The 25,534-nt window shown below is 39.7% G+C and overlaps 2 protein-coding genes and 1 long non-coding RNA gene across 3 annotated transcripts in view; 1 reads left to right on the plus strand and 2 right to left on the minus strand.

Annotated features, from left to right (window-relative positions):
- Positions 1–2,501, minus strand: part of LOC307129316 — a 35,609-nt gene extending 33,108 nt beyond the window's left edge. Inside the window, exon 1 of the long non-coding RNA XR_013816881.1 lies at positions 1,401–2,501. This is a non-coding gene — a long non-coding RNA (uncharacterized lncRNA). The remainder of the gene's footprint in view (positions 1–1,400) is intronic.
- Positions 1,373–8,074, plus strand: ihha (Indian hedgehog signaling molecule a). The gene is made up of 3 exons (XM_079821626.1): positions 1,373–2,372; positions 4,040–4,301; positions 6,348–8,074. Exons 1-3 carry the CDS (start codon positions 2,073–2,075, stop codon positions 7,025–7,027), a joined length of 1,242 nt encoding a protein of 413 aa, XP_079677752.1. The 5' UTR covers positions 1,373–2,072; the 3' UTR covers positions 7,028–8,074.
- Positions 8,075–10,720: 2,646 nt separating this feature from the next.
- Positions 10,721–24,353, minus strand: slc23a3 (solute carrier family 23 member 3). The gene is made up of 11 exons (XM_079821625.1): positions 22,702–24,353; positions 22,511–22,590; positions 21,961–22,034; positions 21,531–21,712; positions 20,865–20,949; positions 15,076–15,271; positions 14,692–14,942; positions 14,461–14,566; positions 11,729–11,896; positions 11,538–11,633; positions 10,721–11,118 (listed from the first exon to the last, which is right to left on the minus strand). The coding sequence occupies exons 1-11, from the start codon at positions 22,842–22,844 to the stop codon at positions 10,856–10,858; spliced, it is 1,644 nt and encodes a 547-aa protein (XP_079677751.1). The 5' UTR covers positions 22,845–24,353; the 3' UTR covers positions 10,721–10,855.
- Between the last annotated feature and the right edge of the window lie 1,181 nt (positions 24,354–25,534).

Raw genomic sequence — 25,534 nt, forward strand, 5'->3', positions numbered from 1 at the left:
ACGAGGGATGGAGAAGATGGTTACACACTGACCTGTACCAAATGGTCAAGGTGGCAGTGAGTTTGATTGAAAGAGTGACAGTAGTGTTTTTCTCACCCGCTCAATTACTCTCTTTAACTCCCTGTTCCAAATGAGGACACACCAAACCCCAAACCTAAAATACTTTGATATTTACAGACATAAATAATTAAAAAATAAATCAACACCAAACACCACGTCTGTTAAATTTGCTTTTGAAATGGGCACAAAACCACTAGCCCCTTTCCGGCAAATATTTGCGGAGCTAATTTGGAAGACTTGGGTCTGTTTCCTTTGCCTCATTTAAAGAGAAATTGAACAGAGTTCGAGTGTCGTGGATATATCTGTTCTTAAGGTGCTGACCGCTGGCTACATCCACACAAGTCATCACTTGTGTAAGTGGAGCGTCTTCTCTCAGTGCTGTAGAATAGAGCTGCTCCTGTGTAACCGTCTTCCAAGCTATATGCTACCGAATTTACCAGCTTCATCTTCAGTTTGAACAGTGAACCCCTCATGCAGGTCCCACCACTACCCATTACCTCAGCACAGGCCAGCACACACTGGAGCTCTGTATCACCCGATACAAATATGAGCAATTGATGTGCATGAAAACCAGAGACTGTAATATGCAAACCAAAAAAATTATTAGACAAATTCATTTTCACAATGCATGTCTTGTCTATAAAGTATTATTTATTCGCATGGGGGTCAGGGTAAAAATGATGCCCAAGATCAAACAAATGGGATTTTTTTTTTAAATCCAGTTTAAAGCATGTTCTTTGTGTCCATGCAGGTCAAGCTCATACATATTATTAAATTGTGTGTATATATAAGAATCATGAATTAAGTCATGAATATGGAGAATAATTAGATTTATTAAGTAAAGTAATACGTTTTTTTTAATGACCTGACACACAGTCATAAGGGACTAAAGGGGTCACATGATAACAAAATGGCTTCCATCATGTTTGTTACACCACATTGCCTTTGATCCAGTTGTGCAAAGAAGCGTTTTCAAATATTAATAATAATTTTAAAACACAAATGATTTGTAGCTTATCTTTAAGATAACATTGTCATTTATGCAAACATTTATTTTTTTAAGAATGTCAGCCTTTTCTCGTATTTGCAGTCTAGACAATATTAAGCACCATTTTGACTTTTAATTGATCTATGTAATTTAGAATAACTTAATAGATCAGAAGAGAAAAAAATTACTTTGACTCATAAGCAACATCGTTCCACCTGTCTGAAAACTGAACTGTCTAAACAAACGGATCTGTTCTGATCAATAAATGATCAATCATTCAAACGAGTGCGCCAGGTTAGTCGAGTGTGTTTCCTTAAGCGTATCAGTGTAGGGGAGGGTAACAGTTGCTCACGTTTGTTTGAGGAGCAGCCAGGCTCGTTCTCTATTTGTGGATCGATGAATGGGAGAGTCTGAGTCCACAGTTCTTCCCCGAGACTTGTGTTTGCCCAGCCAGGCGCTGTGAAGCGTCAAAGGGAGCCGGTGGGTATACGACGCACCCAGTGTGACCCATGGGGAGGAGTGGCAGGCAGGGATAGAGAGGGGCAAAAAACTGGCAGGGTGCGGTCTCAGTGCGCCGGGCAACTCAGATCACTTGACGTGCGCCAAAGGACGTGCTCATTCAAAAACAGCAGCCGCAGCATTCTCTCTGACAGCTCTCCCAGTGTGCGTCGGAGTCACCCTGTATCTCTCTCCTAGAATCTGTTAGATAAATAAATGGACTTGCCTACTCACTCTCATTTCGGTGATTTTCTCGAGAGACCAACGTTTCGCATTCTATGGGCACTGAATACTTGGTATCACTGGATCTTTTCTCCGGCGTCTCTCCATGACAGCCTCTGCGTAAAGCCACTTTTACGCACGGACGATGGCGAGGATAAGGGTGATAAAGAAGTAGAGGTTTTGTCCTCCCCATATTTTACCCCGTGGGGGGGAATAAGGATCTTGCGGGGGGTAGTTTCTCATTGAACGGCGAGCTGTGCCACCGTACCACTCCGCGTCGGAGTGCCCGGCGGGTTGGGGTGGAATGCGTCTCCCCGTGGTGTTTGGGCTTCTCGTCGGCTGCGCCCTGATTTTCGCACCTGTTAACGAGGGCTGTGGGCCGGGGAGGGGACATGGGAAAAGGCGGCCTCCAAAGAAACTGATACCCCTTAATTACAAGCAGTTTATTCCAAACGTAGCCGAAAAGACACTGGGAGCCAGTGGGAGATACGATGGCAAAGTCACCAGGGATTCGGGGCGCTTTCACGATCTCACGCCGAACTACAACCCCGATATCATCTTCAAAGATGAGGAGAACTCAGGTGCGGATCGACACATGACGCAGGTGAGCGACACTTGGATAATGCAGCTGGAATGAATTCAATTATCTGCCCATTAGAAACACACTCAATGGTTCTGATTCGATTGCGAGCACATTAAACCTGTTGTTTAGCGGTGTGCCCTTTGCTCAGTCCCACCGACGCGCTCTTATCGATCTTCACAGCTTTCAGAGGAATTGATTGCTGACAGCGGTTTGTCTCTTAGAATCACTTCTTTGATGGTTCTTGGGTTCAGCAAAGAATCGAATGCTTTTAAAACAAACGGTTTTAGCTGTTTAGGTACTTGAGATTAGTTATGATTCTTTGGTAAATAAAAAAAAAAGGAATTGGTGTCACATTGCAGGTTGTTATTAGTTTATTTAAAACAGAACATAGATTGTTTACTAAATGACTAAAGAATAAAAAGTTATTTTTAGAACTTTCGAAGGTTCTCTTTGGAACATTCAAGTTTTCCCGTCCAAGAATAATCTTGGACCTGTCAAAAACTTGCTGATATGTTCATGTGTTCTCTTTTACGCAATGGCTCTGAAAAACAAAGTTTATTTTTGCAGACAAACGATGGAGAAATAATTTTGCTGTCATACTTTACCAATATACATAAATCAATCATATAACACCAACAAGATAACTTAATTAGATTAAACGTGTGTCTTTTGTTAACCCGCTCTGAAACGAATATTAAATATAAGTCCACGTATGTTTCAAAATAAGTAGCCTAACCTTTCCATTTAGTGTGTGGTTTATTTAAACAAATAATAAATCAATCAGAAATGACTCATGAATTTGAAATTATGACTCTTATTTCCTCTCCAAATCATGGAACAGATATTGCCTGAAATTGTGGTTAGTTACAGTAGCCTATCTATGCTTTGGCAATGAACACTTGTTTCCATGCTGAAGTTTGATTTTGCTTTTAAAAGCAAATTTGTCTTGTGTTTTATAAAGGGTGGTGAGTGTGGCTTGGTTAAATGAGTAAAAGTGAATCACTCAATATTTCTGGACACATTTTGTACCTTGGTCACTGAAAAAATACCTGTGGTATGGTAAAAATAAGTCAGTATATATTTGTGGTTTAAAGCATCACTCGGTTCTTCTCCTCGTGATTCAATAATTTGTCATTATGTAATGCTTTACGTGGGCGCTTTTGAAAACAAATTCCTCAGGCATAAAAGTGAGGTACCTGGGTTAAAAACAAAAACTGTGGCATATTGTCTGACACGTTAATGTGGAAAAACAGAAACTCTTTAATTAGGTCATATAAGCACAGATCATTTATTTAGTAAAGCCTGGAAAGAAAGTTCTGGATGAAAGACACAAAACACATAGGGAAGTTAAATACTCATGATAATATCTAAAAAGTGACTTAAAAGGGATCAAATGCATCTTTATGGAAATACGATTTAGAGATAAGCCTGTTGATTTATTTCACATAATATTTGTGGTGTTATACCCATACACTTCACCTTGAATCTTAAGAGGTGATCATTTGCCATTGTCATTTGTATCCGTTCTGCCTCTCTTTTGTCTTGCCCTGATGTATGTTTTTTTTTTTTTGTCATTCAGTTTGTTTTGCCCTTTGGAGTTATAACTTGTCTTGTTTGCGTATTTCTTGCAAAACTCCACGCCATCATCTTCCACGTGTGTAACCCACCTTTCCTTGTTGCGTTCACAGCGCTGTAAAGATAAGCTGAACTCTCTGGCTATCTCTGTGATGAACATGTGGCCCGGGGTGAAGCTCAGGGTGACCGAGGGTTGGGATGAAGACGGCAATCACTTTAAAGAATCACTGCATTACGAGGGAAGAGCTGTCGATATCACCACCTCCGATCGCGACCGTACTAAATATGGCATGTTGGCACGTCTAGCGGTGGAGGCCGGTTTTGATTGGGTCTACTATGAGTCCAAAGCTCACATCCACTGCAGCGTCAAGTCAGGTAGGTTTTAGAGTACATTAATCACTCTGTTTTTTTACATTATATGTAAATAATGTACTGTATATACACTTAAAAATAATGGTTATTTATTGGCATTGATGGTTCCATGAAGAAACTTTCCAATGCATAAAAGGTCCTTTATAGAGGAAAACAGAACTCTTCACCGAAAGGTTCTTTGGGGGGACTGAAAATGGTTCTTCTGTGAAAACCCCCTTTTGGAACCTTTATATTTAATATCACATTCAGCTAACATTATTCCTTTAACTTCAGCAGTTTTCATTAATTGAGCAATATTGAATGTATTTTAACTAGTGCTGCCATAGGTTAAACTTGGAATATGAGCTGACATTTTCTTGAAACAGGTTTATGACTGATGGTAGAAAAGCATCCAGTCTGATCTATGGTGTTTGAACTATAAAGACACTCCTGACTGAAAGGTTCATATGCGTTCCGTGTGCAGTTAAATCAGGTGTGTCCTATTGTGGTTAAGTTGGTCAGTTCTCATTAACTTGGGTGAGATAAGTGGTAGACTTGGGATGAAGGTAACAGACCACATCATTAAACCTTAAACACCTGCCTCTACCCGAGTCACCGGAGACCAAATTATTGGCCAGGCAACCAGGAAAGTAAAAGTGCACCCATTGTCTCTTATGGCAGTTTTCTCTTTTTGACCTGCATTATCATTTTTCTTTGTTTAGTTTTTTTTTTTGCAAGGTAAAAATGACCTATTGCACAGCGGATCAGGCTTTTGTGCTCTCATTGAAGATGGGTTTCCAGCTTAGAATTTGAGAAAGTCCATTTTCATTCAACACTCACAAACACGCGTACATAATTGCACACAATACAACACAAAAAGGTTTTTTTTAAAATCTTTTTTCATCTGTGCGACAAAAAAAATCCCCAGCAATAACTGTAAATGCTTTGGCTAATTCGTTTATCTTATCACCTATAGCTACTAATAAGAATCTGGGAATGTTCAACGTAACTTATTTTACGAAATTCCACAGATTTTCCAAAGTGCATAAACTGCTATAGATTAATTTTGGGCCTGGCTATAACCCAGATTTATGACTTAAAATGTCAGTCTTTTTTTATTTTACCACCGCTAGAGAGGAATGGGACCTGTGTGTGGACATTTGTGAGACACTTCTTTTATCTGTCTGATAGAGCATGCAAACACAAGCGAGACCTTTTGTCTGCTTATGCTTTATCAAAGTCCTCTATAGGTGTGTTCTTCAGATGGCTTCTTCAGTATACACATAAGGAATATGCAGTTTCCCATAAGATACATCATATATTTCATATACTTCATGTACATTTATCTCTTCTGTTTATACTGAAGTGCCTATATATGTATGCATGAAGTGTATAAGGGTAAATATGTATGTGAGAAAGAGAGAGAATATGCCTTAAGAAGTAGGCCTCGCTGCTAAAGGGTTCTGAGATGATTAACCAACTCCTTTGTTTTCCAGACGGCAACTCTGTTGTCCCCTTTCTCAGATCTCTTATCTCAGCCTATCTTATCACCTGGCCTTGGTACTTACCTTTCCCAAATATTTGTGTAGTACTCAACGGAGACTTAAGACTCATTCCGGTTTTTGTAGGGCATGCGTAGCTCCAGACCCCACTCACTTCTTTTCGGACAGGAGTCATAGAGAGCTGAGATGGTTATTTATTAGCTTTTATTGCATTTTTACCCACTGACCAGAGACGTGCGAAAAGAAAAAAAGTAATTAGCTTGAAGGATGGCGCTTGAAATGTTTGCCTGCGCACGCTAGGTTATTTTGCCACTGCAACTTGCAGTTTGATTGGAGTTTTATGGGTTTACAATGAGAGCTGGAGCGTGTTTGTGCTTGGGTGTGTGCGTTTTAAAGATTGAAGATTAATCCGAGGAAGGCATTGTGCCATTTGAACAATCCAAACCCAATCTTTAATGAACACACGACCTTTGGAATTGCTTTAGGCTACTGTGCACTGTGCGCAATAGAGAAAACGGCAATTTTATTGCTCATTTCAATCATTATATTCTCTCTATGTCCATTTCAGAGAACTCTGTGGCTGCTAAAACCGGCGGTTGTTTTCCCGCATCGGCTCTTGTCACCATTGAGGACGGAAGCGTGAAGACCATGGACAGCTTACAGCCTGGAGAGAAAGTACTCGCTTCATCAGAAAGCGACGGCAGTGGGATACTCATCTACAGCGAAGTCATCGCCTTCCTGGACCGCGACCCTTCCGCAGAGAAGCAGTTCTACACCCTCGAGACAGACTCTGGTGCTACACTGAGCTTGACGGCGGCCCATCTCCTGTTTGTATCGGAAGGGAACTGCTCAGGGCCTGTAGTGAGTGCAGAGCTGAAAACTGCATTTGCTAGTGACGTGCTGGCAGGTCAGTGTGTGGTGTCCGCACAAGGTGCAGGACAGCAGGGACAGTTGTCCCGGGTCACTAGGACCCAAATACAGGAGGACAAGGGGGTTTTCGCTCCACTCACCCACCATGGCACAGTGGTGGTCAATGGTGTCGTCTCCTCCTGTTATGCGGCCTTGGACCAGCACTCGCTGGCTCACTGGGCTTTTGGCCCACTCAGGGTACTTTATAACTGGGGAGGGCCAGTTGGACATCAGGCTGTGGGGATCCACTGGTATTCCTCACTGCTGCACTGGGTTGGGACTCATGTGCTGGATCCAACACACTTCCATCCTTGGAGCATGATGGACAATGATAGATGAAATCAAGCAGGAGGAATGAGAATGTCACTAGATTTAGTTTTGGAAGGATCTAAAAGAGAACAAAGTGAAGAAAGTTCTGAAGTGAAGAACCCAATCATTTATGACCCTGAATAGACTTTAAAAAAACTAGAAGGCTGCAGCTATTCTGCGGGTCGACCCTCGTTTGAGGAAGTGGACATGGACGTGACAAAATTGATCTTAAAAACCCATATTTAACACTTTTCAATGGGTTTTCTATACTGCCTACACTGGAACATTATCACGAATATACCAAGACGCACACACATCTACTCAGAATCTCTTGTTCAGTCTCTATCTCTCTTCTACACATTCACTAAACATATCGCTATAGCCGTTGAAGTGAGGTAACTATAGATGAATTTGCTTTACTCAGGTATGCAGTTACTCAACCACAGGCGATCAGACCAACACGGCCTGATAAGGTTTGAGACGAAAGAGGAAGTTGTGTTAGAAAAGAAACAAGACTGGAAGGTACACACAAACACACCCACTTTACAACTAGGCCTTTAAAACATCAGGGAAATACTTTCAGGTTTAGGTTTTGCATTCATTCATATGGTCAGTTACATGTTTCTCACTGTAAAGGTAGAGGTGTCTTTCTCAACTTAATCAAGTATTTAATGGTCACATTGTACACTGTATTTCTCCATTTGGCATACATAAGGGTTTTGAGTACTTTTATCAAGGCTTCATTCAAAGAAATTAAGAGTTTACTCTGTGCAATGTGTAGCAATGTTATAAGAGTTTATGCCAGTTTATGTAGTCCTTATGTGTGCTTTATGCAGTAATACTCAATTTCCCATACAACTTACTGTATTTATCTGTTTTGTGGCATTATTTACATTTTACTTAAAGATGTCAGAAATTATATAATATTTGTAAAACTATTTAAAGATCTATTTTTCAGAATTAAAGATTACAGAAATATCTGCCTTTGTCTTTTTTTTAGTCTCTTGACAAATTTGCTTTGCTCTCAGAAGTTCACGCTAAAATGTATAGTGTATTAAGTGTATTAAAGGGTTAGTTCACACAAAAATGAAAATTCTGTCATCATTTACTCTGAAATCTGAAAGCCAAGTTCTGTTCTGTACTGTCCTGTGGAAGCCAGTTCTGTACTGTCCAATGACCAATTTGACGCTTGAAAAAGTTCTTAAAGAAATCATAAAACTACATCAATATTAATTGAGTGGTTTAGTCCAAATTTTCAGAAGAGACACGATTGCTTTAACAGATTGAATTTAGGCTTTTATTCACATATAAACATTGACCAGCGAACATAAACAGAAGCTCAAATGAACCTGCTTGATACACGAGAATGAACCTCACTGGTTTTTGCTGAAGGTCAAACTACTGTGTAACACATAGGAATGAAGCTCATTGGTCCTTCCGGAAGTTCAATCGTGCTGCATAACAAGAGAAACAACCTCATTGATCCTTGTGGAAGCTGAAACGTGTTGTGTAACAAGAGAATGAACCTCATTGGTTCTTGTGGAAGCTCAAACGTGCTGCATAACACACGAGACTGAACCTCATTGGTCCTTGCGGACGCTCAAACGTGCTGCATAACACGAGAATGAACCTCATTGGTCCTTGCGGACGCTCAAACGTGCTGCATAACACGAGAATGAACCTCATTGGTTCTTGCAGAAGCTCAAACGTGCTGCATAACACGAGAATGAACCTCATTGGTTCTTGCAGAAGCTCAAAAGTGCTGCATAACACGAGAATGAACCTCATTGGTGCTTGTGGAAGCTCAAACGTGCTGTGTAACACACAAGAATGAACCTCATTGGTTCTTGCAGACGCTCAAAAGTGCTGCAGAACACGAGAATGAACCTCATTGGTTCTTGCAGAAGCTCAAAAGAGTTCTGTATAACACGAGAATGAACCTCATTGGTTCTTGCAGAAGCTCAAAAGTGCTGCATAACACGAGAATGAACCTCATTGGTACTTGTGGAAGCTCAAACGTGCTGCAGAACACACGAGAATGAACCTCATTGGTGCTTGCTAAAGCTCAAACGTGCTGTGCAACACATGAGAATGAGCCTCATTGGTGCTTGTGGAAGCTCAAACGTGCTGTGTAACACATGAGAATGAACCTCATTGGTGCTTGTGGAAGCTCAAACGTGCAGTGTAACATGAGAATGAACCTCATTGGTGCTTGTGGAAGCTCAAACGTGCAGTGTAACACATGAGAATGAACCTCATTGGTGCTTGTGGAAGCTCAAATGTGCTGTGTAACACATGAGAATGAACCTCATTGGTGCTTGTGGAAGCTCAAACGTGCTGCAGAACACACGAGAATGAACCTCATTGGTGCTTGCTAAAGCTCAAATGTGCTGTGCAACACATGAGAATGAGCCTCATTGGTGCTTGTGGAAGCTCAAACGTGCTGTGTAACACATGAGAATGAACCTCATTGGTGCTTGTGGAAGCTCAAACGTGCAGTGTAACACATGAGAATGAACCTCATTGGTGCTTGTGGAAGCTCAAACGTGCAGTGTAACATGAGAATGAACCTCATTGGTGCTTGTGGAAGCTCAAACGTGCAGTGTAACACATGAGAATGAACCTCATTGGTGCTTGTGGAAGCTCAAATGTGCTGTGTAACACATGAGAATGAACCTCATTGGTGCTTGTGGAAGCTCAAACGTGCTGTGTAACACATGAGAATGAACCTCATTGGTGCTTGTGGAAGCTCAAACGTGCTGTGTAACACATGAGAATGAACCTCATTGGTGCTTGTGGAAGCTCAAATGTGCAGTGTAACATGAGAATGAGCCTCATTTGGTTCTTGTAGAAGCTCAAACGTGCTGCAGAACACGAGAATGAACCTCATTGGTCCTTGTGGAAGCTCAAACGTGCTGCAGAACACGAGAATGAACCTCATTGGTCCTTGTGGAAGCTCAAACGTGCTGCAGAACACGAGAATGAACCTCATTGGTCCTTGTGGAAGCTCAAACGTGCTGCAGAACACGAGAATGAACCTCATTGGTCCTTGTGGAAGCTCAAACGTGCTGCAGAACACGAGAATGAGCCTCTTTGGTTCTTGTGGAAGCTCAAACGTGCTGCATAACACGAGAATGAACCTCATTGGTGCTTGCTAAAGCTCAAACGTGCTGTGTAACACATGAGAATGAACCTCATTGGTCCTTGTAGAAGCTCAAACGTGCTGCGTAAAACACAAGAATGAACCTCATTGGTCCTTGTAGAAGCTCAAACGTGCTGCGTAACATGAGAATGAACCTCATTTGTTCTGGGTTCTCGCACATCAAGCAAACATGCTTGAGCTTCCGTTTACAACAGCTGATATGAGTTGATGAATGTTTTTATGTGAATAAAAGCCTAAATTCAATCTGTTCATCATATAAAGCGATCAAGTCTCTTCAGAAAATCTGGACTAAGCCACTAGTTTAACGATCTCTTTATGAACTTTTTGAAGCGTCAGTGGTAGTAGCGTAGCTGTCTATGGATGGAGGGACATAAATCTCTCAGAATTTATTAAAAATGTCTTAAATTGTGTTCCGAAGATTTTGGGGTAAACTAACCCTTTAATACAGTGGTTCTCAAACAGCCTCAAATTAATATATTATTATTAATAAGTTAAAAAATATATAACTTAATTAAAACGACTTAATAAATAACATAATACAAATCTAAAATCGTGTTGGACAATGGGGGGCTTTGAGTCAAAAACCACTGTATTCCAGTCATAAACATAATACAATTTATAAAAAGCAAACCAGAAAGGGACAAGTTAAATACAATTTGAAAATTGAAATAAAATATGGGCTAAGCTCCAAAAATTCAGCCACTGCCAACACCAGAATCCTTGTCAGGTAATAAGCTAGACATCTCTGGTACTGTGACTAGCACCTCTTCAACGGTTGGGCTTCTGCAGGCACAGAAGAGGACGGTTCTGAAGCCGGTCAGCTCTAGCACTTTCATCACAGGTGGAGGCGGGTCATACACTGCGTCTGGACTTAGGCTGTATCCCTGCTGCTGATCAGCCAGAGACAGAATCTTCTTCGTGCCTTCATGTCGCACCAAACCCCTCTCAGACAAAGTCCCTGAATGCCAGAAATCATATACATTAAATCAGAGCTTTATTTTTTGTTATTATAAATGCTGAATATGTACACTACCGTTTTGAAAGAAACTACCAAATTTGATGTTATTTTAGTCATCAAAGAATTCATAAAAATGTATCGCAGTTTCTGTTTTCAACATTGATAATAATAAGAAATGTATCTTGAGCAGCAAATCGGAATATTCGAATGATTTCTGAAGGATCATGTGACACTGAAGACTGCAAATTCAGCTTTGCCATGACAGGAATAAATAGCATTTTACAATTGTTCTATTTCACAATATTACTGTTCTTGATCAAATAAATGCATTCTTGGTGAGCGTAAGAATCTTCCAAAAACATTACAAAATCTTACCATCCCCAAACTTTTGAATGCTAGTGCATTAGTGCATGTTTTACCTGTAACAGTGTGCTCTAGAAGAAAAGCCAAAACCCCCACAAAGAAAACCGGTAAGGATAAAAGAGACCGAAGAAGAACGTCAACACTGGCTACACCTGGACACAACAAGAAGAAATTAAATGCACTCATGTCCAAATCAACAAATCTAAATTAGGGGTAACAATACACTACACTCTTGTGGTTTTAGCACCTGTTTGTATAAAACTGTAGTGAAGTCTGAACCAGCGTGGCAGTGCTAATGACATGAACATTGTGAAGCCGATGTTGAAAATGTTGCGTCCTGAGTCCACGTCGGCATGTTGGAAATAAGTTATGCCTGTTGCTACAGCAAGTGCGTAGGTCACACTGAGCACAGCACCTGAGAGAACACGAGCACAAGCAAACAATCAGCCCACAGTTTTAAGGTCATATAGTGTCAGAAAGTCCCCTATTATGTTTTTTTAACGGTTCCTAATTTTGTTTTGGAGGTCTCCTACAATAGGTTTACATGCATCCAAGGTCAAAAAACACTTTAATTTTCTAATAATATACAATGTAGCATCACCTCTTTTCTCACAGTGTCTGAAACGATTCGATAAAGGATCCGGTCTCTCTAAATCCCTCCTTTACTAGAGTCTATTCTTCTCGGATTGGTCAGATGGCCCAGCCTGTTGTGATTGGTCTACCTCTTATAGCACGTGTCGGAAACAAAATGCCCATGACCTAAAACCATTATCTAAATTTCAGCTCTTCTCGACATGTTGACAACACAAACCAAACTCTTCCAGGCCTCAGCTACAACTCCAGTGTTTGGGGGCGGGTCAATGTAGACATTGTTTACAAGCCATTATGCAAATTTGTAACAAACCTATGTAGGTTTGTGCTGGAAGTAGGACTGGAATTACTGACGACTTGTCTCAGGCAGTTCAAAATAAAATCGATTCTTTCTATTGGGAGACAAAAACTCAATTTATCATGCACTTTTATCGTTGAAACTTTTCAGAGCTTTTACATTCACAAACAGCTACAGTATATTATACACAAGGCTTGACATTAAAGGGATAGTTCACCAAAAAATGAAAATTAGCCCATTATTTACTCACCCTCAAGTCATCCTAGGTGTATATGACATTCTTCTTTCAGATGTATAAAATCGGAGTTATATTACAAAAGTCCAGGCTAATCCAAGCTTTATAATAGCAGTAATAGTTGCTCTGTTTTTGAAGTCCATAAAAAGTGCATCTGCCCATCAAATAACGTGCTCCACACGGCTCTGGGGTGTTAATAAAGGCCTTCTGAAGCGAATCGATGCGTTTGTGTAAGAAAAATATCCATATTTAAAACTTTATCAAGTAAACTTTCGACCGACCGCCTTCCCTGTTCAATTTATGGAAAATTTGTTGAAAGTTCTCCTGCCGTTCGAAAGACTAACGCATCTTGAGTTTCACTTTCAACATTCAACACTTTTCCACGGAAGGCGGTCGGCCGAAAGTTTACCTGATACAGTTTTAAATATGGATATTTTTCTTACACAAACGTGTCGATTCACTTCAGAAGGCCTTTATTAACACCCCGGAGCCGCGTAGAGCATGTTATTTGACGGACAGATGCATTTCTTATGGACTTCAAAAACAGAGCCACTATTACTGCTATTATAATGCTTGGATTAGCCTGGACTTTTGTAATATAACTCTAATCTGTCATTTCAAAACACGGCCTCATGAAGCTTCGAAGCGTTATGAATCAGTGAGTCGAATCATGATTCGGATCGCGTGTCAAACCGCCAAACTGCTGAAATTTGGCGATCCAAACTGCTCATTCGACTCACTGATTCATAACGCTTCGAAGCTTCATGATGCTGTGTTTTGAAATCATCATCACTATATAAGTCGTTATTTAGGGTTTTTTTGCGCACAAAAACTATTCTTGCCGATTCATAAAGTTATTTTAGAACCACTGTAGTGAGATGGACTTTGTAACGACGTCTTTAGTACCTTTTAAGGGTCTTGAGAGTGAACTGTGCCATTGTGCCAATGGAGGCCTTTCAGAGCCATCAGATTTCAACTAAAATATCTTCATTTGTGTTCCGAAGACGAACAGAGGTCTTACGGCTGTCGAACGACATGAGGGTAAGTAATTAATGACAGAATTTTCATTTTTGGGTGAACTAACCCTTTAAGCCCGCCCACTGACTCTATACATGATGTGATTGGCCCAACGAGAGTTTGGTTTTTCCAGCTCGCAAGCCAATGAAGAGTTGCTAGACGACCCTGGCTGCAAATTAGATTTGCTGCCGCTATGGTGCGTGTAGATTTCTAGGCTACAGTTTAGGCACAATAAGCAGCGTAAAATAACTCAATTTAGTACTGAGAGGCGGCTTTATCTGCGCACTCTGGGTGTGAGCACAAAATCTGCGGGAATGAGTAAAATTATGCACAATATGCACAATACAACGCCGAAATTCAAGCCCTGTAAAACCAACAATATTCACCCAGAGCAAATGAAAGAGTGAGGGGAGGCGGGTTTGTGTGTCAACTCGCTGTTGGAGAGATGAGAGAGAGAGAAAGCGCAGCTGGTATCATGTATCTATTCTGCGGAGAATGAGTATTGGAAGCGCTTCTTATATTTCTGTATCGATATGTATCAAAAAATCGATATTTTTTTCTAAAAGAATGTATATATTATATAGGCTATATAAAATCCAACCCACCAAAGTGGCTAGTAGGAGTGACTGCATTACACAACGTCACTTCTGAAATCCACCCACATTTGGCGGGTTGGTGGATGTTAATGTCAAGCCCTGATTATACACTACATGAAAGGTAATAGCTGAAAAAGCATAATAGGGGCACTTTAAGACTGAAACAACGTAACAGTAGATTGACCTGATTGTTACCAGTAACATTTAACATTTAAGTGAGTAAACTATAAATGAATAATCACCATGTATGGCCAGAGGGACAGAGCAGAGCGTCTGAGCTAACTGAGGAGACACACCCAGAATTAACAACAACACCCCAGCGAGCTGCACTGTGCTCCGGGACCCAGACTTTGAGATACAGCAAGAGAGAAAAAGACATCATAAGGATAATGAAGAGATGTTAATAAACAGCAAAAAAGTTTGCAAACTGAGCAATCACAATGTCGGTGTGATGCATCAATAGACACTCATACCTGGCTGAGGCCAATAACACATGCATTAGGCACACTGCTGCACAGTCCTACTGGCACCCCCATCAGGCCAGCGATCACACTTCCCATGCCATCCACACACAGGCCCCTGTTACAGGCATGTGCTGGGGGCACGGGAGCCTTCAGGAGCCGAGCTGCCATCACGTACACAGCTGGAGAGCTAATGCTGGCAGACAGGCCTCCAGCCACTCCTGCTGCAATGCTGTTTGTAGACAGCAGAGGGAGTGCTGAGGCTGAGAGTATACAAGAAACAAAAAACATCTGAGGAAAAAGGGCAACGTCTTGTGACAAAGTGTATTACTGGTTCGCTGCTAATACCTACAAGGCAACTAAAAGTAAAAAAAAAAAAAACCTCTTTCATATTACCAGGAAGAGAAAAGTCCAGCCAGGGTACAGAGTCACTAGGAAGGACGAAGTCCGATGAATGTGGACTGTTGGTGGACTGAACGAAGGTGGCGTTTCTCTTTGTTGAAAGCATCTGGGTCACAGAGTTAAGATGGACACGACCCCACTGTACCAGTGCGGCACAAACGGCACAGCTCACCATCACAGATAGAAGTACCTACACAGGACGAACACAAAGAGCAGGAACATTATACTGTATTTGATAATAATAAGAAACCATACAATAACCTCAACAGTATTTAGACCCGTTAGTGTATGAATGTCATTGATTTTACATACATAAAAGAGAAAATTAATTACAAAAAGGTCTGTAGGTGAAGATCATCAATTTGCAGATGATGCCACATAGTTTAATTTGATATCTAATGCAATGTATAGACACTACAGTTCAAAAGATTTGTTAATATTATTTTTTTAAATAAGTCTCTTTATGCTGCTCACAAAGGTTGCATTTATCTGATGAAAAGACAGTAATATTGTGAAGTATTATTACAATTTAAATTTAATAAAACACATTTTTGAATATTTTATATGTAATTAATTCCTGTGATGGAAAAACTGAATTTTCAGCATCATTCCTCCAGTTTTCAGTGTCACATGATCCTTGGTAGGAAATCATACACTTCATTTAATACGTTTTGGTTATCAAGAAACATTTTTTACTATTATTATCAATGTTGAAAACAGTTATGCTGCTTAATATTTTTTTGTGGAAACCGTTATACATTTTTTTCTGGATTATTTGATGAAAAGTTCAGAATTGATTAAAAAAATGTATGTTTTGTAACACGTCTTTATACTCATTTTGATCAATTTAATGCGTCAGTGCTGAATAAAAGTATAAATGTCCTTAAAAACAATCATATTGACCCCAAGCTTTTGAATGGTAGTGTAAATCTGTTTTATATTCTATATATTCCATAAATATATACTGATCTTAAAAAGAAAACAAGCATTAATCTAAGTTCATGTTTTTTTCTGATACATTTTAGCATTTATATTTGAAGAGTTCAGATGCAAAAGCCTCTAAAAGCCACTTCGGTCAAAAATGAGATAACGATACTGAGTGAATGCTCTCCGCATATAGTATACGTTCATAAAATACTTTCACTTCAAACCCACTAAGTCCCAGCCTCAGCCCATTCAGAAGTGCCAAAAACCTATACATAAGCCTGACAAAAATGCCTATTTTAAAGAAAAACGTCAGACAGACGAAATGAAGTCTTCATTTATAAATTAACATTAATTATTACATTAAACTGGATACTCACAAACATCCCCGCATTGATAGATTTACACATCGGATGAGAATAATAACTAGACAGTCAGACACTGTGTAGTATCACACAGCATAGAAAAACCAATAAGAATTTCCCAAAAGCAAGATTCCAATACGAGCTTACGATCACTCATAAAAAGCCTCAAACTGTTTCCCATAACCTTTGACAACATTCAGCCCCATATTAAATTAAGAACATTTTAGCCAAAGATCACTGTAACACAACGCACATCTTTGGTGGGAAACTTTACCCAGATCAATGATATAATCTTCTTACAGGCAAAATATCAATCTAATATGCTGCAGGTTAAAAGCAGTAAAAGAGCTTGACAACCAGCACAACAGGAAATCCCATATATCATGAGTGAAGGTGTCTGTGTTAGACTAGTTTTGGAAGTAGAAGTAAACTTCTCTTTTGTGGAAACTTTAAAAGTGAAGAAACACTTGCAGCCACGGCTCTCAAAATACATACACAACACGACTTTTGCCCAGAATTTCCCCCCGATTTATAGTCTGTACAAATTGATGCTAGTTGCAGAAAGCCAGGTTTAATTTCCCAGAAACTTGTATAGTGTATGATGTAGTGTATGATGGGGGATGGTTTATTTTGAACCAATTTTAGAACAGTGTTTTCATTTGTAATGCAAGCCGCATTTTTCTACATGAGTTTGTTGTTTTCAGAGCGACTTAAAACTCTGGTAGTGTTTGATCCACAGTCGTTTAGTGTCCAATGCCCAGTTTTTCTCTGTAAATGTCACCAAGTGTATGACGCCTAGTGTTTTAAAAGTCTTGTAGTGCATTCCAGCCTTTAAGGTGTAGTAAGCAATTTCTGAGAAACACTATTGAAAGTCGATCGGACCGAGCACCATAACACACTTGTAGCCAGTCAGCAGCAGGGGGCGTGTCCACTCATGATGGGGAAGGAGAGAGAGTGAGCAAGAGGGAGATTTGAAGAAAGACTGTAGAAAGAGAAATGGCTGAGAGACATTACAAAAGAGAAAAGTTCAGAGGAATATCACCGGAAAAAAAGGGTTTTGACCAGGCAAGAGCTTTAGGAACTGTGTTAGTATTAAGGCCCGGGTATACTTCACTTACCGCGCCCGGACGCGTCACACGCGCAGCCCTGTCCGCGCGTCTTTTAAAGTATACTACACAACGGATGCGCGCGGAGGATCGCGTTCGACACATGCGCAGTAAAAAAGTGTCTATGCTCTACCAGACATCGGAGGGCAGCACTGAGTCCTGTCATCAAAGGGACATTTGCTGGGCATGATCGGAGAAGAACTGTAGTGGATCCACCATTGCAACATAGTTTGGAAGAAACACTGAAGAATCAAAAATTCTCTCTTTTTTTTCAAGCGTGTTGTTTTTAAACCGGTCTTTGCACACTCTTCTTCGACGGCTGAACACTGTGCTCAATACTGTGTGTATTGCCACCTAGTGGACTCTTCTGTACTGCTGGCGCATGCGCTGTTGCACGCGGACCGTCCGCGCGGTCTCAAAATTTGGGCTGCGCGCGGACGGGGTGTGCGGCCGGCCGCGAGCCCTCCGAATGACGAAAATTACATCATGCGGGCGGTGCACGAACGCGGACGGCCGAAGTATACCCGGGCCTTTAGAGAGAAAGCGGGAAGGCCTGAAAATGGATGCAGAGGTTGCGTTATTTCTGCTCCATATGTGAGTAACATTGGTTTTGCTATGTTTCACAGAACCAAGATATGCTGTTATTGTTATGTTAGCTGTAGTAACAGGGTAGTTTTGCGTGTCATTGCATTTTCTGCTATGATAAAGAGACATCCACTCTTGCATTGAGCGTTCATGAATTTTGGGGGAGGAGCAATGAAGCGAGGGGTGTGTTTGTTTGGGTGGATTTCAAATATCAACAGTAGGGCTGTGAATCTTTGGGTAGGCAGCGAATCGATGCGATTCACGATTTATAGGTTTTCGATTCGATTCATGAATGATTTTTGCCTATTCAGAACGGTTCGATTCGAGGCGATTCACATTAAAATTCGATGTGATTCGATTTGATTTTGCATTTTTTTTATATACAGTATGCATTCATAGGATTATTAAAATGCTTCCCACAATGTGTCTTAGTCAGGGTGTGAATTACACAGCGGCCTTCAGAGGTCAGAGAGTGGGGGGAAAAAAAACTTTTGTCCATTGTTAATGTTAGTTCATGTTATTACATTATTGTTTTATTATTATTAAACACTTTATTTTAATAGCCTATAAAAAATGGCATTTGTAGAAATGTACATAAGCCAAAATTTAAAAAGGCTTTAAAAGTATTGTTAGTTAATGCTATTGTGTAGGATAATGTTAATGGCTACACAACCTTATTAAAGTGTTCCAGGCATTAAACATGCAATGCTTCCATGGAGAGCCTGGATGCCAGCCTAATTTAGCCCCGCCCGAGGTTGGGAAGTTCGATGATGCACAGATGCTCAACAGTAACGTTATCATGCACGTCACCAAAGGTGCTTGGGTTGAATTTGTTGTAATCCTAAACAGAGAATTTGTTCGTATATGCATTCACGTTTACTATTTCTCTCAAAAATGATGATTGTGTTGGTAAGTACTCCGTGTATCCTTAAATTCTTTTTTACAACACCGGCAAACATTGTTTACACTCATCTTCTTCTTCTACTTCTTCCAGCGTGTGTGCAGTTGAGTTCTGTTGACAACTATGCGTCACTCCGTTGCTCTGATTGGTTGTAGGTCTATCCACGCCCCCATAATCACGACCCAACGGAGCAGTATCAGACTCATATTCTGACAAGAATTGAGTATGACGACGTCAGGCTATGAAGAGACTAGAATATCATGCACTTTTCCAACTAATCCTAAACTAACTTTTCTTCACGGAATAGAAAGAAAAGCCTTCTTTGTTCTCTTTATATGGAACACGCCGGTGTCTACTGTTGCTATAGTAACGAATGCATCTGATTCACAGATAAACCGCAGCCTCTTATTTCAGTGTTGTTAAAGGGTTAGTTCACCCAAAAATGAAAATTCTGTCATTAATTACTTACCCTCATGTCGTTCGACACCCGTAAGACCTCTGTTCATCTTCGGAACACAAATGAAGATATTTTAGTTGAAATCTGATGGCTCTGAAAGGCCTCCATTGGCACAATGCACGGTTCACTCTCAAGACCCTTAAAAGGTACTAAAGACGTCGTTACAAAGTCCATCTCACTACAGTGGTTCTAAAATAACTTTATGAATCGGTGAGAATAGTTTTTGTGCGCAAAAAAACCCCTTAATAACGACTTATATAGTGATGACGATTTCAAAACACGGCCTCATGAAGCTTCGAAGCGTTATGAATCAGTGAGTCGAATCATGATTCGGATCGCGTGTCAAACCGCCAAACTGCTGAAATTTGGCGATCCAAACTGCTCATTCGACTCACTGATTCATAACGCTTCGAAGCTTCATGAGGCCGTGTTTTGAAATCGTCATCACTATATAAGTTGTTATTTAGGGCTTTTTTGCGCACAAAAACTATTCTCGCCGATTCATAAAGTTATTTTAGAACCACTGTAGTGAGATGGACTTTGTAACGACGTCTTTAGTACCTTTTAAGGGTCTTGAGGGTGAACCGTGCATTGTGCCAATGGAGGCCTTTCAGAGCCATCAGATTTCAACTAAAATATCTTCATTTGTGTTCCGAAGATGAACGGAGGTCTTACGGGTGTCAAACGACATGAGGGTAAGTAATTAATAACAGAATTTTCATTTTTGGGTGAACTAACCCTTTAATGTTGTAGTTACTTTAGCAGTTCCCTTCGTATATTCAGTTAAACGAAATTAAGTTAAATTTCATGTATCATTCATGATACATGAATGAATTTTAGACCCTTACAGTGTGTATGCATTTTAGACACTTACAGTGTTTGCTCCGTCCATGCAATAAATGTGCATCCATGAAAACGCTGGGATTTACTTCCACTGCTCCGGTATTGTATGACCCATTTCCGTGACCACGGTGACTTGGCAGTTGACAATGGCTTGAGCGGTTTGACTCAGAACTATTCCTGTCTCGATAGAGAGCTGTCATCTGCTCATGTGATCGCAGTGGCTGTCCTGCGGAGAGCTCAAACATGGGCTGCTCAAAGATGTGTCAATGAGCTACGGAGGAGATGAGAGCTGTGAGGGCGCGGATGACGCAGCACAACGTCGCTATTAATTCACGCATGTAGTAGATATAATCGAATGTTTATTTTAAAGCACTGAATCGCTATTGAATTGCGATTAATTCGATTCTAAGCATCTAAGCATCAACGATTCACGATTCAAAAATACATGCTTCAAGATCGATGCATATGCATCGTCTGGATTTGTAATCGATGCGAGAAAACGAGTGAATTGTTACATCCCTAATCAACAGAGTTTCTCAGAACACGCTTACTGCACCTTTAAGTCATCCTGAATTTGAACAACATCCCTTGATGTAACTCACAGAGAGTCTCCTTGAGACCGAGAACACAGACAGCCACAGAAAGGAGTGCAGATGTTGAGAGAGGATCACTAGAAGCACAACTGCCCTAAAAAAAACAAGAAAAGAAAAAGACATTTGTATTTAGAGTGCTCTGTGTATCTGTGAACATTGAGTTCACAAAAAGAAACTTATTCTTGCAACTGTTCTGATTTAACCTTGAATGATTATCACTACAGGGTATTTCTATATCATTCAATACTAAAAACATGACAAATGAACAGCATTATACACTCCTATTTCTTTCCTTGACAGATTGCAGTACAAACAAAATAATAGTTTAATGGACTTGCTTTAGGCTATATATTACATTTTTTTAACTACTATGTACTAACATTTAAATACAATTTATCGTAACACTTTATTTTAATGTGTCCATGTTGCATATGGTACATGTATTTACATTAGTAATAACTATAAACTAGGCATAATTCCATGCAACTATTGTGTACATACCTTACACCTTAACCCACCCTTAAACCTACCAATACCACCAAACCTGCCCCTAACCTTACCCATATCCCACCTTTTGTAATTGCAATACAGTATGAATACAATAAGTACATTGCAATGAACAGTACATAATAAAGACACCCACACGAGTACATAATATGAAAATTGTGTCCTTACAGTGCAGCCATGCCCCAGTGGTCAGAACAAAGCAGCGCTGCCTCCCTGTAGATGGAAAACCCCAAAATGCAAAGGACAGGGGCCAGAACTAATGGTCCACAACGTCGCAGTGCAAACCCACTCAGACCAGTCAAACCCACGGCTAACTGCACAATACCTGCAACCAGAGTCATGCCTCTCAACTGCACACACACAGAATGCTCTGTAAGTATAATTATATATATGGGCAAGCACCAACAAACACACACAAATCAAGATGATAAATATGAAATGATACGAGATGAAATATTAATTTATCGATAAATAAATTCAAATTTGGATGTGCCTTTTTGGTAAGTGGAAGCTGGCGTTACTATGCACTACAGCAGAACAATGTGACAATGGAGGGGTGGTCTGAATGTTCAGCACCACGGACAGCACTGCGCTCTACCTCTCTTATTGGGTGTGCTGGGGCCACAGGCTCCTCTGCTTCAACACACTGCCCCCTGCAGGCCACAGGAGTCCCTACCACACAACACAATTACAATCAGATTTCAGAATCAGAATCAAAATGAGATTTGTTGCCAAGTATGTTTACACACACAAGGACTCTGTCTTAGTGCATCTAAAATGGTACACAGGTAGTAAAATAAAGATATGTGACAAAATAAATATATACAGTATATTCTATAAATATTCTACATATACCTTTCATTCATTGAAAGTCTTTGGGATGTGCTGGAGGAGACTTTACAGAGTGCTTGACTCTTGCATTGTCAATGCAAGATCTTGACCAAAAATTGATGCACCTCTTGTTGGAAATAACATTCATTTCCATCAAGAGGTGCATACACTTTTGGTCAAGATCTTGTATTTGGCAAACTATCTACAAATAAAATGAACAACAACGACTTTGTTTTCTGTTGCTTTAATTTAAATAGTGTGTTTAATTGTGTAGATTATTAGATTGTCTTTGACTTCATTTTAATTCTGGGCCGTACCATTCTGACCTGACTGAGCAGAAAGCAGGGCTAGGGCAGGGATCAGAAAGTCCAAAGATGGAGCCTGGATCAATGGCAAACTGAGAACAGAGGAAACATTGGACTTAATCCTATAGATTGTTTTGCAGCCTACTTTGGTACAACTGTATTACAATTTACACGTGAAGCAACATGGGTAAATGTAACCTTACCGTGATCCAACCCAGCTTTGCAGTAGTGTAAATATACCAGAGTAAAAGAGCACCTGGGCCACTATTCTTTCCTTGTCTACTTCCTGAATTAGTGCACTCACAACCAACGCACACAGAGAGGACAGTACCAACACATGCTTCATGGAGACAGAGGGGGAAAAAATTACTTTTACTCATTTTTTGCTGTGTTCACCAAGTTTCAAGTTACATTCATGTAGTAGGTTATGACTTGTATGTTTCATAGAGAACTCAAGGATGACTTCAGGTTTAACAAATATTTTGTTCATCCAGGCTGGAATTAAAGTGCATGCTTTTATTAGTGTTACATGACTTTAACAACTTGTAAAAGATAAGAAATATAATAAAATAACATAAAAAATACTTACTTGCAGTGCAAGGGCAATATTCAGCAATAATGAAGGACTGCAATCCACGTCTAGGCTTTCCATTCCTCCATGCTTTTCCGGGTCCAAAGGTTTTTCTTTACATGTAGACAGTTTCATACATCTATTAGTCCTTACCATCGTTTCTGACTTTCTTTCCTCCTTCTTTGTCTTTCCTTTAAATGCTATTTGGAGTGTCACTGTTTACAATGTTAGCTTTCTCCTCTTGTCTTTTTGTTTCCTCCTCATAAGATGGCCTTTGACTCAGTTATGCAACGTGCCGTTTTTCATCAGCATTACTTCTTTTAATCATTATCTTCCTATTGACTTAAAATAACAATGGATTATTGCAACAGCTTTGCTTGGGAAGCTGATATGACCTGTGGAGAAAGAAATGTGATTAAGCTTGCCACTGTAAGTCCAGTTAAACATACCCTTGAGAAAAATAAGTGTGCTTAATTGTATTGAATGTGCTTTTATGGTGTACTTCAAATCTTAAAGTATACTTTAAAACCTTTACTTAGATATACTTACAGATAATATAATAGTGATTAAATAAAAGGCCATTTATGTGTACTTAAAGCGAGTACACTCACTATGTTTATCAATAAACTTAAGTGCACTTTGTAATGTCAAATTAAAAGTTTTGCTCACACTTTATTCGGTAACACTTTATTTTGAGTGTCCTTGTTACATATGTTCAGAGGTGGACAAAGTACACAACTCCATTACTCGAGTGAAAGTAAAAGTACTACTGGTCAAATATTACTCCGTTACAAGTGAAAGTTGTTAAAAATTATTTTTACTTAAGTAAAAGTACAGGAGTACTTGCTTTTAAAAGTGCTTAAGTATCAAGTAAATTTCCTTTTTTATGTCAAAGCATTATTTTATTATTGTTGCATTGTTGTATAAATGCACGCTATAGCCATGGTGGTTTTAGCCAGTCAGTGATGCTCCATCCGACATGCTAGCATACGACTACCTTGAACTCATTTAAATACTTAAGTTACAAAGCTTTTTACAAAGCTGCTGTCACTTTAAGGCAGAATGCACAAATCCTACACACTGATACACATCCGATATTCCCCCAACTGTTTGCGTTCACTTAAGAAATAATCAACTTTGTTTAAATGAATACTTTCCAAAATGAAAATGTTGACATTTTGTGTAATTTGGTCTGTTTAAGTGCGAAAAAACGCAAAAGAAAGCTCTATTCAGTACTCGTGCTGTGGCATCTGAGAGACACAAAAACCAGACTAAACTGAGCTCTTTCATCATGCTTTTTCAGATTCATCCATATGTCTATGCTTCTCTTTCTCCCAGACATTTACATTTTGCAACAAAAAAAAAAAAACACTTTTAAAAGAAGAAAAAAATTCATCCACTGACTTGCAAAGCTGCTACAGAAACGACTTTCGACTTCGAGGAACTTGATAGAAATGTAGTGGAGTAAAAAGTACGATATTTGTCTTTCAAATGTAGTGAAGTTAAAGTAAAAGTTTCCCTAAAAAATAATACTTTAGTAAAGTACAGATTCTCAAAAAGTGTACTTAAGTACAGTACTCAAGTAAATGTACTTCGTTACTGTCCACCTCTGAATATGTTACATGTACTTACCATAGTAATAACAGTAAATTATGCATAATTACATGCAACTAACCGTAAACCAAACCCTTACCATATAGTAAGTACATGAAGTTACTAAATATTACTCAGTAGTACTTAAATGTAACAATGACACCTTAAAATAAAGTGTAACTCCTTATTTTAAGGTGTCATTGTTACAGTGAAATTCTATATTTAAGTACTTAGTAATATTAATTAACAACATGTACTATAGGGTTGGGGTTTGGTATAGGGTGTCACAATCACCAGTGAGAGTCCCCTGGTTACCACCTGAGGGCACTCCACCCCGGACTGTCACTCCATCACAAACTACATTACCCATAATTCTTTTCCCAGACTCATTAGCACTCACTGTTTACACCTGTGTCTCATTACCCCATTACCCCAGCCTATATAAACCATGTTCACTCTATCATTCACTGCAAAGTCTTGTTTGTTGTATTACTGCATTTCTGAGCGTTTTCCCTGGTTTCATGTCTCTGGTTTTGGATTTCTTGTCTGTTCCGTGGATAACCCATTTGCCTGTCTCCACTGTCTTTTTTGCCTAATTGGACTGATTACTTGTTAAGACCCCTTGCCTGTTTGTTGACTACGAGTGTGGATTTCCCTTTAATAAAGCTGCGTTTGGATCCTCAACCTGTTAAGTCTCGGAGCAGTACATTACATAGGGTTAGTTGCATGTAATTATGCATAATTTACTGGTATTACTATGGAACGTACATGCAGAGCTCGACATTAATCCTGTTCACGTGCTTAATGAGAAGTAATTCTGTCATTCACTTGTCCGAGTAAAACATTTGCATGTAATATAATATAAATATAAT

The sequence above is a fragment of the Gobio gobio genome (genome assembly GCF_949357685.1).
Source record: "Gobio gobio genome assembly, chromosome: 7".
NCBI classification, from domain to species: Eukaryota; Metazoa; Chordata; class Actinopteri; order Cypriniformes; family Gobionidae; genus Gobio; species Gobio gobio.

Excerpts from the sequence above, each read along its gene's own strand:
- ihha (XM_079821626.1), top strand. The coding sequence starts at position 2,073 with ATGCGTCTCCCCGTGGTGTTTGGGCTTCTCGTCGGCTGCGCCCTGATT. Across the intron at positions 2,373-4,039 it reads CGGATCGACACATGACGCAG|CGCTGTAAAGATAAGCTGAA; the intron begins GTGAGCGACACT and ends TTGCGTTCACAG. Across the intron at positions 4,302-6,347 it reads CCACTGCAGCGTCAAGTCAG|AGAACTCTGTGGCTGCTAAA; the intron begins GTAGGTTTTAGA and ends TGTCCATTTCAG.
- slc23a3 (XM_079821625.1), bottom strand. The coding sequence starts at position 22,844 with ATGAAGCATGTGTTGGTACTGTCCTCTCTGTGTGCGTTGGTTGTGAGT. Across the intron at positions 14,567-14,691 it reads GTGTTATTGGCCTCAGCCAG|TCTGGGTCCCGGAGCACAGT; the intron begins GTATGAGTGTCT and ends TGTATCTCAAAG. Across the intron at positions 11,634-11,728 it reads CTACAGTTTTATACAAACAG|GTGTAGCCAGTGTTGACGTT; the intron begins GTGCTAAAACCA and ends TGTTGTGTCCAG.